We start from the raw sequence: 13,599 nt of genomic DNA on the forward strand, positions 1-13,599 counted from the left end.
TTTTTTGAGACAGAGTCCTACTGTGTCACCCTCAGTAGAGTGCTGTGGCATCACAGCAACCTCAAACTCATGGGCTTAAGCAATTCTCTTGCCTCAGCTTCCCGAGTAGCTGGGACTACAAGTGACTGCCACAACACCTGGCTATTTTTCGGTTGCAGTTGTCATTGTTGTTTAGCAGACCTGGGTTGGGCTGGCGCCCTGCTCATTGAGCTACAGGTGCTGAGCCCAAAGCTAAGTTTTTAATTATTGTGTTTAGAATATCAAGTGAAGTCTAAGGGCTTTCAATAGGTTCATTTTAAAGTAGGTTTTTTTGGTGCTAAGTATTTAAATGGAATTATCAGAAATGTTTTCAGCTATTTAAAATTAGATATCAGATTTGGATCCCCCCTTTTAAAAAACCTTTGAAAACCATCCTCAAAGGTCAATTTTCAAAAATAAATACAGTAATGCTTAAGAGTTTAGACCTCAGGTGCTGGGGGCTAGCTTTGGAGTGCTGGATGCTGTGGCTGTAAAGGAGAAGCTGGCATTACTGCCCGGGTTAATGTGAAGATTAAATACGGAATTGTACCTGATACAGAGCTAGTGGATTTATTTTTTTGCTGCTGTTACTGTAAAAGAAGCTCATTTTGGAATCTGAAATCTAACCTTATAAATGTATGTGCTGCATTATTTTCATCCCATTTTTAAAACACAAAACAATTTTAGGTGTCTGTGACCCTCGAGACCTTTCAAGATCTGTCCTTGCCGATTCCTGGTAAGGAAGACCTTGCCAAGCTGCACTCGTCGAGTCACCCGACCTCCATAGTCAAGGCGGGATCGTGTGGCGAGGCGTACGCTCCACAGGGGTGGATAGCTTTCTTCATGGAATACGTGAAGAGGTGTGTATCTGCTTTCTTTGTCTTAAATGATTGTTAAACTACTGTTTCTGCTGTACTGGCAGAACACTTCCTTTTCTTTCTATCAATGATGTTTCAGGTTTGTTGTCTCCTGTGTCCCTAGCTGGTTTTGGGGTCCAGTAGTAACCTTGCAAGATTGTCTTGCTGCCTTCTTCGCCAGAGATGAACTCAAAGGTAAGAAATGTGATAATAGCGATGGCTAATTTGTTATAGGTGAGCCTAAATACTGGTGTAAATACTAAATTTTACTTGCAAAAGCTAGATTTTAAGACAGATTAAATAGTGTTTGCCCATTGGCATGATAGCAGTTTTTCCCATGACAATATAACTACAATGAGAAAAATAGATATCCTGGTGGAATTTATGTAAATTATTACAGTACAGGACAAATTGACAGGTGAAATATCTTAAAACCAGTCTGAGATTTAAAGACAGTCAAACTAAACCAAAATCATGGATTTGCCTGTATATCTGGAATTGTCTGTGAACTTCTCCACATCACTTAAGGGTTCTTCACTGTTTTGTGTCTAGCACTTTGCTTGGACACACGACAGGCATGTGATGAATATGTGGAGAGGATATTTATTATTTAAGGGAGCCCTTCAAGTTGAAAGGAGCAAAGGGGAAGGGAAGATAAATAATCCAACTTGTGAGGAGAGACAAAAAAAGGGAACCGTGGGCAGCGCCTGTGGCCCAAGGAGTAGGGCACTGGCCCTGCCTACCGGGGGTGGCAGGTTTGAACCCGGCCCTGGCCAAAAAAGTAAAAAAAAAAAAGGGGAGGGGAAGCTTTATTTTACTGAGCTGTGTGGTCACCATGTAGCAAAAATCAAAGGATTATAGAACCAAAGGAAAATAATTTGCTGTTCTGTTTACAGGTGACAATATGTACAGTTGTGAAAAATGCAAAAAGTAAGTGACATTGACAGTGCTTTTAATGGCATATTATATATTTTTCTTGGTTATATGAATTGGGTACATAGAGTTAAATTTGCCACTGTATTTTCAAAAATTAGGTCAGAAAGCTTTGTGCTTATAAGAATAAAGAGAGCAAAAAGACAGCTGTTCTAGAGCCAACACCTTTCTGTTCCTGACCTTTTGTTTCTGGGGTGCTGGATGCTGCTGTTCCTGACCTTAAGGCACAGTGTGTGCTTGCCGCAGTGTTTTCAGGGCTCTGCTGTTGGTAACTCCTACGCCACAGCTGGAGACTCAGCAGGTATCAGCGTGTTTGGCCCTGCCATACTGATTTATCTTGGCCACTCTAGAGTTGGGATTTTTTTCCCCCTGCCAGATGGGAGGAATTTTTCAAATAGCAGCATATAGAGCTGGAGCTCTTTTTCATTTATATGAGGAGTCAGGAATCATGTCCAGATTCAGGATGTAGATAGACAGCTCAGAATTCTAATAGCCATATAAGGTGTTTACCACTGGGCAGTGCCTGTGGCTCAAAGGACTAGGGCGCCGGCCCCATATACTGGAGGTGGTGGGTTCAAACATAGCCCCGGCCAAAAACTCCAAAAACTGCAAAAAAAAAAAGATGTTCACTTGTTCATCATGAGGTAAAATTTAGCAAATTTAATAGACTTATCCAAGATGTGAAAATATACATTTTGAGGGATGATTTAAGTGATTTTGCATGCAATATTTTTGAAATAGGGCAATATTGTTTTCTGAATTTCCATTTTAACAAGCTAAATTCAGGAAGAAAAAGGTACATAGTTTCAGAAAAGGTATATCAACTTTGATCTTATCTGCTTATCATGGCAGAATAGGACAGCTGAAGTCCAATTTTATTTATATCCATTACCTATTGCCTTTTACTACCCTTGTAATACATTTGGACGTTAATGCTTCTTGGTGGAGACTTGATGAAGGCAACTATTTTGAGGTGGAATGAACTGGGAAATTTTCTGAGTCTTTGTGGTATAAAAAATAATGGCCTCCTAATAAGATCTAGAGTCTTACCAATATGGACTTCTGGTTCTTGGCAGTAACTCTAAGAAACATTGCTTTGCAGCTGTTGGTCCTTTTCCTTGCAGAAAGGAATGATATACCATTTGGTTGGTAAAGATGAAAAAGCTGCCTTACACTTTTGGAAAGATTTTATCAGTTTGTCTTTGCTGACAGCTTAAAAGGGAGTTGGCCCGGAGAGGGATCCTTCCTTGTAAAGCCGAACAGACCAAGAAGATAACAGTGAAGATGGAAGAGAAACTTGGATCTACCTCCACATCCAAACTAGAGCTCTGTCGGTTGTTATCTTTTACCTCAGATTTTTCCTGACAATACATTTTTTTTTTTTTTTGTCAAAACACCTTTAATGATGGAGAGAAGGATGTTAATACCTCTCCTATCTGCTCCTGACGTTTTACTGGGGTAGGAAGCTGTGGAGCCTACAACTTTGGAGGAGAAGCCATCATTCAAGTTGGTCAACAGCAAACCCTTGCTTCTGTTCCAAATGATCTTATAGTAAATGCTACATGTCATTCCAAGACAGGCAGAGAGGACACCCTCTGAAGCTTATCTCCCCAAAGTCTGTGACTCTAAGACAGGGGCAAAAATATAAGCCTTGGCCAATGTGAGGAAAAGAGTCTAGAGAAAGGAAGGTGAGGGCATACAAGGGGCCAGGAAGTACCGAGGGGTTATCTAAGACTAGAAGCACACTGCTACTGGGCAGTCCTCTGTGATCCCTGGTGCGCTCCTGTACACCATGTCATTATTAGTCAAAAAGGTATGTCTGTATGAGAATTGACGAGGATTTGAGGCTCCCCACGTTCATCATGTTCGTTTCTTAATCACTTAGGTTCCTGGCAAGTCGTACATTTCAGCAACATTCTTCAGCTCTTCCACGTTCCTTCCTCAGCTACGCTCACCAACAGTGCTCGTTACAGACAGGAACTAATTTCACATTTCCCAGAATATCCCATGTTAGACCTTTTGGCAAGAAATAAGTTTGTTGGCCAGGCACTGTGGCTTACACCTGTAATTCTAGCACTCTGGGAGGCTGAGGTAGGAGGAGTACTTGAGCTTGGGAGTTGAAGACCACCCTGAGCAAGAGCTAAATCCTGTCTCTACTAAAAATAGAAAAATTAGCCAGGCATGGTGGGGCACACTTGTAGTCCCAGCTGTTAGGGAGCCTGAAGCAAGAAGATCATTTGAGCCAAAGAGTTTGAGGTTGCTGTAAGCTGTGATGATACCACGGTACTCTACCCAGGGCAACAGAGGGAGACTGTCTCAAAAAAAAAATTCAGTTTGTTTTGAAACTTTGAGAGGCCATGATGAATGAGAATCTGGAGATGTCTTGGCCTGTTGACCAGCAACACCTTTGCCTCAGTATGACTGGGAAGGGATTTCCTGGGAAAATTGTCCTATGCCCTTCGCTTCTCCCTGCCTCCTGTGGTCGAGCCAGCAGTTACTGGAGCATCTTCTTTGCTGGCATCTTCTGGAGCAAGGGGAGGCAGAAGGAATGTACAGTTTGCTACCTACCATCTGTGATGGGCTTTTCAGGCACTGCCTTAGATGCAGGAGGCTGAAATAGGAGGAGGGGAACTGTCCTCTCTTTGGTCTTTCTGGATCCTGTTGTTGGAAGTAGCTTCCTAGCAGCAGTTCCTGGACCAGCGACACTGGCAGGGTCAGGCCTAAAGTAGTACTGGAGGTGGAGCTGGAACTATGAGGCTTAATGTGCAGGCCATTTGACAGGGAAGATGTGTACTAGTTCCCGAAAGATTGATTGTGTGGCTGGGCGTGGTGGCTCACACCTGTAATCCTGGTACTCTTGGGAGGCTGAGGCAGGTGGATTGCCTGAGCTCAGAAGGTTGAGACCAGCCCGAGCAAGAGTGAGACCCCATCTCTACTAAAAATAGAAAAAACTAGGTGAGCATTGTGGTGGGCACTTGTAGTCCCAGCTACTTGGGAGGCCGAGGCAAGAGGATCTCTTGAGCCCAAGAGTTTGAGGTTGCTGTGAGCTATGATGATTCCATAATACTCTAGCCTGGGTGACAGAGTGAGACTCTGTCTCAAAAAAAAAAAAAAGAATTGCACACCTCTCTAAATTTTTATTACCGGTGGTGCCTGTGGTTCAAGGAGTAGGGTGATAGCCCCATATACTGGAGGTGGTGAGTTTGAACCCAGCCCCAGCCAAAAAACAACAAAATAAATAAATAAATAAAAATTTTATTACTGATATCTTGGTTTAAATTATTTTTTACAATGAGGAACTCCAGTGTTTTATTAAAATAATTCAATAATGAGCATTCTAGACTGATGCCCTTTGTTTCTACATTTTCTAAGAGTTGTACCATGTCTTTAAATACCATAAATCTTGTGTGGATTCATTGGTTTTCTCTTTTCCTGTCTTAGGCTGAGGAATGGAGTAAAGTTTTGTAAAGTTCAAAAGTTTCCTGAGGTATGGACTTTAATTTTAATTGTTTATATTATGTGGTAGGAATGTAAAGTATTAATGTCACATAAGGTAATAATAAATTCTGAGCTAGGGTAAAGAATGGAGTGGTTCTGTTGAGCACTTGCTATGCATACATTTTAAAAATACTAGGTTAAATACTGGAAGCACTATGTTGAACACTGTTTAATTAGACTTTGTAGGATTTTGCAAGCATAAAGTGTAGAATTAGGAAAATAAGCACCAATGAATTGAGGAAGTACTATGTTTCACCATTCCATATTTTTAACATCTCTGGAACCAGGTTATAGTTACAGGTTAATATTTATGACACTTGAAATTTAATAAGTATATTTGATAGACTCTTTTATCTGGCATATAAAACTAAAACTTTAAATAACTTTATAATTTTATTTTGATTGAACACTTTATATAGAGGTGCTTATGGAATAAAAATCTAGTATATTAAGTTTTACTACTTAGAATAATTTGTCTTTTTAATGACAAATTATAGTTTTGAATTTTATTCTTTTAGATTTTATGCATCCACCTGAAAAGATTCAGACATGAACTGATGTTTTCCACCAAAATAAGTACCCACGTGTCATTTCCACTAGAAGGCCTAGATCTTCAGCCCTTCCTGGCTAAGGATAGTCCGACTCAAATTGTGACGTATGATCTTCTGTCAGTTATTTGCCATCATGGGACTGCAAGTAGTAAGTATACATATTGGACATTTGTTCTTAGATTTAAAAAAATAAAACAGGCTCGGCGCCTGTGGCTCAAGTGGCAAAGGCACCAGCCGCATACACTTAAGGTGGCAGGTTTGAATCCAGCCCAGACCCACCAAGCAACAATGATGGCTGCAACCAAAAAATAGCCAGGCGTTGTGTTGGGCACCTGTGGTCCCAGCTACTTGGGAGGTGGAGGCAGAAGACTCGCTTGAACCCAGGAGTTGGAGGTTGCTGTGAGCTGTGATGCCATGGCACTCTACCCAGGGCGACAGCTTGAGGCTTTGTCTCAAGAAAAAAAAAATAAAACATTCGAATTGAGCCCTTAAATAAGACCTAATTGACCGTCTTCCAAAAAATACTGAAAAATAGATTTTGCTAGTGGTTATTAAAACTGTGTCAGACAGTTTTAGGAAATTGAATATTCTTTACTATGATACTTAGATATTTGGAATTACAGTGTATAAAGTTAAACAATAAGACTTTAATGTGATCATTTTTATACTGGGGCTTAAAAGATTACATGTCCTGTCCTTTATTTACTAATGGGGAGGCAGCAAGAATACGTATTGAAAAAAATAGAAGCATAGCTCTTGCTGCATCTAAGCTGCTGTGGTAGGCGCCAGAGACAAATAGATTATCTTACATTATTGTTTTCAGTTTGCATTACTGTAATGATTTCTTTTCCCTCAAATTCAGGTGGACACTATATAGCCTATTGCCGAAACAATTTAAATAATCTCTGGTATGAATTTGATGATCAGAGCGTCACTCAAGTTTCAGAATCGACTGTACAAAATGCAGAAGCTTATGTTCTTTTCTATAGGTAATGGAAGTGACTATCTCATGGATCACTTATTTTTACAAATAAGAAACAATATCTTGTTGGGGTTATTAGTGATTTTTGAGACTTTTAAGTGGATTGCCAAGTAAATATTAGAAATTGTTTTTCTCTCATTTCAAAATAAAGTAAGAGTCTATGCAGAAAACATATGCTCAGAAAACATTAAGTCATTTGGTTAAAGGGACGTATTTTGTTTTAGAAAGATTAGTTTTAATTAAAAAATTAAGTACTAATGGTAGAAATTAAGTAGCATATTTTCTCCTAAAATAGCAAATACAGGAGGTACTACTGTTAAAATTTTTGGTATTTTTTAGTACCTTATGAAAGAAGATGCTAGCTTTTGAAACAGAAAGACAGACTAAATATTTAGTTTGATAATATTAACAAACATTTGAATGCCTACTTTGTATAGGTAGTTATGTGGATAGATCCCAGTGGTTAAGATACAGAATCATCCCTAAGGGTATAGAATGTATTTGATGGATGATACATTTTCTTTTGATTCCCAAGGCCTAATGAGATTAGTATTAGTGTGCTAAGTCTAATAAGCAAAGGGGAAAATTCACCTGCTTGTCTAATGTAGTAAAATGCATATTGAATTTAATTAATCATTGTCCTTAATAGGAAGAGCAGTGAAGAGGCACAAAAGGAGAGGCGGAGGATATCAAATTTATTGAACATAATGGAACCAAGTCTCCTTCAGTTTTATGTTTCTCGACAGTGGCTAAATAAATTTAAGACCTTTGCTGAACCTGGCCCTATTTCAAATAACGACTTTCTTTGTGTTCATGGAGGTAAGAAATTCTGTAATGCAAAGTAGTGATAGGAATTTGCTATTAAATAATTTGCAAATTAGGAAAGAGTCAAGAATTTTCCATTTCCTCATTTGCGGTCCAACTTAATGAATTTAATTACATATGGTTTCAGAAATTGGGCCTTTTATTTCTAATTATAGGCAATCTATAGCTTCTGCATTGAACATATGTTTACTAAGTATCTGGTATAAAGCCTATGAACACCAGAAGGAGCCTGACTAAACCTGTGTTAGACCCTATTTCTGTTCTCTGAGCTCTAATTTAATAGTAGAGTCGGGTACACAAACAGCTGATTACAGTACAGTGAACTCTTCTGTCACACATCACTTGTCTGAGCTGAAGGTATTTCTTTGGTAGTGATTTCACCTACCATCTGTATTCGTGGTCTTTAAACCTTTTATCTAAATGAATTGCTGGCTCTTTTCCTGAGTATGGCGTATAACTAGCCAGTGAAAGATGCCTCATGGTTAAATATAATTTAGGCCTTTGTGATTGGCTGTGTTAGTGTTTGTTTGTTTTTTGTTGTTAGAGACAGAGTCTGATTTTTTTGCCCTTGGTAGAGTGCTGTGGTGTCATAGCTCACAGCAACCTCCAACTCCTGGGCTTAGGCAATTCTCTTGTCTCAGCCTCCCGAGTAGCTGGGACTACAGGCGCCTGCCACAACGCCTGTCTTATATTTTTGTTGCAGTTTGACTGGGGCCGGATTTGAACCCGCCACCCTCAGTATATAGGGCTGGCGCCCTACCCACACAGGCACCACCCTTGGTGTTTGTTCTTAAAATAAATACAACCTTTGTGTGATACTCTGGTTAACCTTCATTGTTGAAGACTCAGTATTCTTGTTAATTATGTTTGTAGTAAACCCACAAGGGACAGGAATATTCTGTATTGGATATAGAAACCTTAACACCTTTTCTGTGGATATCAAGGTATATGTTCATGTTTAGGAAACATAATCACCAAAAATGCTATCTATGTACCTTTTTGGGAGAGTGGATTTCAGAATAGTGATTGGCTAGTCATTTATTCATTCTTCAAAAATGAGTTTAATCTTTGAAAATAATATAAATGAATTAAAGAATGAGACACTCATGCCTAAACTTTTTTAGGTGTTCCTCCAAGAAAAGCTGGTTATATTGAAGACCTGGTTTTGATGCTGCCTCAGAACATTTGGGATAACCTATATAGCAGGTTTGTTTCTTTAATCAGAGAGTAAGAGTACTGTGAAAGTACACTGTTAAAGGAGGGTTGGATTATTTCACAGATATTCCTTGTGCTGTATGTTGCTTATGGAGAATGTCTCTTCTTTTTCCTTCATTCAATCTGAAGTGTGACTAGGAAGGCTTTATAGCTCGATTGAGAACTGCTGGTCTAGATAATTCTCACTTTTTTGTTCTGACTATCTTTAAAGGTATGCTGTGATATTTAACTTTAAGTACCTTGTTGAGAAGGTTTTGCATATCCCATCACAACTGTGTGAATATGTGTACATTCACCCAATTGAATATTCCTACTTTTTTTTTTTGAGACAGAGTCTTACTCTGTCTTCCTAGGCTAAATGCCATGATGTCAGCTTAGCTCACAGCAGCCTCAAACTCCTGAGTTCAAATGATCCTCTTTCCTCAGCCTCCTGACTAGCTGGGACTATAAGTGCCTGCCAGAACTTCCAGCTAATTTTTCTATTTTTAGTAGAGGTAGAGTCTCAGTCTTGCTTAGGCTGGTCTCAGACTCCAGGGCTCAAGGGATCTCTCTGCCTCAGCCGCCAAAAGTGCTAGGATTACAGGTGTTAGCCACCCTTCCTAGATATTCCTAGTACAGTACATTTTGTACTGTAGTTTCCTTAATAATTATGTTTCCTTAGTTAATTTTTTTTTCTTTTTGGCAGAGTCTTACTCTGTTGCCCTGTGTAAAGTGCTATAGTGTTGTCATAACTCACAGCAGCCTCAAACGCTTGGGCTCGAGAGATCCTCTTGTCTCAAGTCTCCTGAGTAGTTGGGACTACAGGTGCCCACTACTACGCCTGGCTAGATTTTTTTTTTTTATTCCTGTTTTTAGTAGAGATGGGGTCTTGCTCTTGCTCAGGCTGGTCTCGAACTCCTAAGCTCAGGTGATCCACCAGCCTTAGCCTTCCAGAGTGCTAGGATTACAGGCATGAGCCACTATGACTGACCTCCTTAGTTAAATATTAAAAATACTCTGTACCTTGAATGCTTCTTACCTAAGAGGCCAGGGAAAGCTGTCATCTGATTGAAACCTGACTATGACTGTATATATAACTGAGGTTTATATGTGATATGCTAACTTTAAAAAACCATTTATGTTACCTTGTTGCCTGTAACATTTTGAGAAGTAGCTATTAGGGCAGGTTGAAATATGGAAAAGTATGTTAAGCAATACATTAATACAGTCATTGACATTAATAAACAAAATCAAATCTTTATGATTTTAAACTTTTACAATACTTTGAGATTTTTATTGTGTGGATTTATTCTTAATTGGGGATTTAGCCATTGACTTAAGCATTAGGAACAAATTTCCTAGACCATCAGCTTTCTTTAAGATTGTCATGATTTTAATTCTTCAATTCTTCACGGTTTAGGTATGGAGGAGGACCAGCTGTCAACCATCTGTACATTTGTCACACTTGCCAAATTGAGGCAGAGAAGATTGAAAAAAGAAGAAAAACTGAATTGGAAATTTTTATCCGGGTAAAAAAAGTGATGCTTTTCAAATTGTAAATGGATTAGGATAAATACGAAGACCTTAGCCAGCACAGCTGTGCAGTGTTAATGACAATGACCAATGACAGAGTTGAAACAGGTTTTCTGGGTTTATAATAGTGAGTGACCTCAGGCAGTTCACTACAATTCCAGTGAGACAAGTTCTTCCTTTGTGAGTTTTTGTTTTTATGGATTGACAATAAATTTTGTTTTATGGATTGGTACTGGCAAGAAATTTCCTTATTGGAACAGAAAATGACACATTTTCTTTAGTTTGCTGTCTATCTCCATCCCTTCGTAAAACATAATATTGTTCTGTCTTATGGGGAACTCTCAGTGTTTATAAATATACCTGTTTTCCTCAATGAGTGTGTTATGAGATGTTCCTTAATTGTCAGCTACAGAATGTCTGTTCATGGAATTATAAAGGGCAACAACCAGGTTGTATGGACAAGGACTGGCACAGTTTCAGTAATCTGAGTAGCGAGAAGTCTTTTCAAAGTGCTGCTGTCAGTAACACAGCTCCAGTTATTCAGGACAGGCTAAAGTTTGGGTCACTTTAGAAGCATGTTCATGGACAGTCTTAACTGAGACAGTATTAGTGGGTCAGATAATACTGCAAGAGAAGACTGGGTTTCTTTTAGTAAAAGCAGGGGAGAAGATACTGAGCATATCAAAATAAGACCTAAAGTCTTACTCATGCCTTCCCAGTGCGTGTACAGAGGCACATACCTGCTGGTCTTTGATTCAGAGAAGATACAGATATGGATTTGTTTAATTCATTTTACGTGGGCCTCATTTGCTTCCTAAATCTAAGGAAGCAAATTTAGTTGAATATTAAAATTAGCGCATTCCTGGCTTGGCACCTGTAGGTCAAGCAGCTAAGGCACCAACCACATACACCAGAGCTGGCAGCTTTGAATCCAGCCTGGGCCTGCCAAACAATGACAACTACAACCAAAATATAGCTGGGAATTTTGGTGGGCACCTGTAGTCCCAGATACTCAGGAGGCTGAGGCAAGAGAATCACTTAAGCCCAGGAGTTGGAGATTGCTGTGAGCTGTGATGCCATAGCACTCTACCCAGGGGGATAGCTTGAGGCTCTGTCTTAAAAAAAAAAGAAAAAAAAATTAGTGCATTCCAGCAGTGCTTAAATCATGGCTAATGACTATATCTGTCAAGGTTTGACTAACAGAAGGCATTCCAAATGTTTTTAATAGCATTGAAATGCAGAGAATGAGAGGCAAAAGCACTGCCAGAGCCGGGCAGTGCAAGACAGGATGACCACTGCTGACTTTCAGGAACTCTGGAAGTGAGGCAGACTGCCACACTGGAAGTGTGAGTGTGGGCAGAATATGGGTTAATAGTCATGACATGGAGAGAGGAGCTTCTGTGTGGGGAGTGGCATGAGCCAAATCAAGGGTGTTGGAGCCCAGGCAGGATAAGGAAGTATGCTTATATTGGCCGGAGGTTGGTGTCAACAGGGGTGCAGCGTAGTGGCAGAGGTGGCAGTGAGAGCTTGATTTCAGATGGGGAATTGATTAAATAATAAGTCTAGTAAGTGCTGGATTCCTTGTTATCAGATAAGGAAGTTGCAAATATGGAAAGGGAGAAAATGAAAATGTACTTTATGTTATTAGATTGGATTTCAGGGTATCTCTGTGACCTCGTGGTGATAGCTAAGTAAATATAGAGTTGTAAAATACGTATGCGCATTACGTATTTCTAGAAAATTGGTGTTTCTTAACTCTCACTGAAAGGACCTGCAGTCAGTGATTATCCCAGAAGGATTTGTCATACCTAGCTGTCAGATCTTGGCTTCTGAACGTCTTTTTGTACTAAAAGGAACCAGCCTTGGAGAAATGGCTGATCCCAGGGCCAAGGCAGAGAAATTATAAGACAAGATTAGCACATCTTATTGTGCCAGAAAGTAAAGAAGTTCTTAAAGAATGATGGAGATTTGTCAAAAGTACATTGAACCCAGCTTGACAGAGCTGCTTCTGGCCAAATTTGGATAGTTTGTACTTCAAAATAAATTGCAGTACCATATAGTCCAGTAAACAAAATTGGAGAAATTGTATCCATACTGATAGAAATAAATAAGTGAATACATGGAGAAATTGAAGAATAGGATAATTACATAATTTTAGTTTACTCCTCCACAAAATGCTTACTAATTATAGGGGAAAGGCTGGATGTTGTAGTTCACAGCTATAATCCCAGTGCTTTGGGAGGCTGGGGGGGGAGGAAGGCAGGTGTTGAAAACCAGACTGACAACATAGTGAGACTCCAGCTTTTAAAAAAAATTAGCTGGGCGTGGTGGCAGGCTCCTGTGGTCCCGGCTGCTCAGGAAGATCGCTTAAGCCCAAGGGTTCAAGGTTGCAGTGAGCTCTGATCGCACCACTGCACTCTAGCCTGGGTGATAGAGTGAGACACTGTCTCTTAAAAAACCAAAACAAACAAACCAAAAAAACCCAAACAAACAAACAAACCAAAAGGAAAAGAGTAACTTTCAGCAGAGAATCTTGGCGCCACCTCAATGACGTTATTAAAGTGAACGTTATTAGAAACGAAGCAAATCAAACTCTTGTTCCAGGATAGGATACAGCGAGAAGAACGTGAGGTCCCTTCATTGGTACAAAGATACATAACCTGAGTTTCAAATGAGGGAGGTCCCATCCAAATGGAGGGATATTCCGTAAAGCAGCAAGATGTTTGGAGGAAAGGAAGATCTGTCCAGCAGCGTGTTTTGAAATTAGACTAGGAAAAGAAGATTTCTTTGTACTGTACTTGGAGTTTCCTCTAAGTTTGAGATTGCTTCAAAGTTAAAATGAATTAAAAGTTGTATAAAGTCCCTGGGAACGATCTCAGCTCCCCGCTGTGGCAGTTCTCAGAAGAATGCTCAGAGACCTGAGGAGCTGCTGCTGCTGCTGTCGGGACCCAGGAGGCTGTTCAGAGGACACCCAGAAGGCAGGCGGTGCTGCTGTTAAAGACGTCAGCGGCCTGTGACTGCAGGCCCTTGCCACCATGCCTGGCTAAGTTTTTCACTTTTTTGGTAGAGACAGGGGGCCTTGCTAGTTGCCAAGGCTGTTTCCAAATTCCTGGCTCAAGTGATCTCCTGCCTCAGGCTCCCAAAATGCTGAGATTATGGCTGTGAGCCACACCCCTAGCCAGGGCTTTTTCTTTTTTTTTTTTTTTTT

At 39.9% G+C, this 13,599-nt stretch overlaps 1 protein-coding gene across 2 annotated transcripts in view; it reads left to right on the forward strand.

Annotated features, from left to right (window-relative positions):
* Positions 1-13,599, forward strand: part of USP33 (ubiquitin specific peptidase 33) — a 63,115-nt gene that overhangs the window by 37,295 nt on the left and 12,221 nt on the right. The window contains exons 13-21 of one of the 2 annotated variants that reach the window (XM_023509805.1): positions 706-878; positions 976-1,070; positions 1,772-1,805; positions 5,250-5,295; positions 5,825-6,005; positions 6,720-6,846; positions 7,489-7,658; positions 8,789-8,870; positions 10,279-10,387. In XM_023509805.1, the coding sequence (XP_023365573.1) occupies positions 706-878; positions 976-1,070; positions 1,772-1,805; positions 5,250-5,295; positions 5,825-6,005; positions 6,720-6,846; positions 7,489-7,658; positions 8,789-8,870; positions 10,279-10,387 (1,017 nt within the window). The remainder of the gene's footprint in view (positions 1-705; positions 879-975; positions 1,071-1,771; positions 1,806-5,249; positions 5,296-5,824; positions 6,006-6,719; positions 6,847-7,488; positions 7,659-8,788; positions 8,871-10,278; positions 10,388-13,599) is intronic. The other variant, XM_012801734.1, reaches the window with a different exon arrangement.

The sequence above is a fragment of the Otolemur garnettii genome, unplaced genomic scaffold (assembly GCF_000181295.1).
Source record: "Otolemur garnettii isolate 467f Iridium unplaced genomic scaffold, OtoGar3 scaffold00010, whole genome shotgun sequence".
Taxonomy (NCBI): domain Eukaryota; kingdom Metazoa; phylum Chordata; class Mammalia; order Primates; family Galagidae; genus Otolemur; species Otolemur garnettii.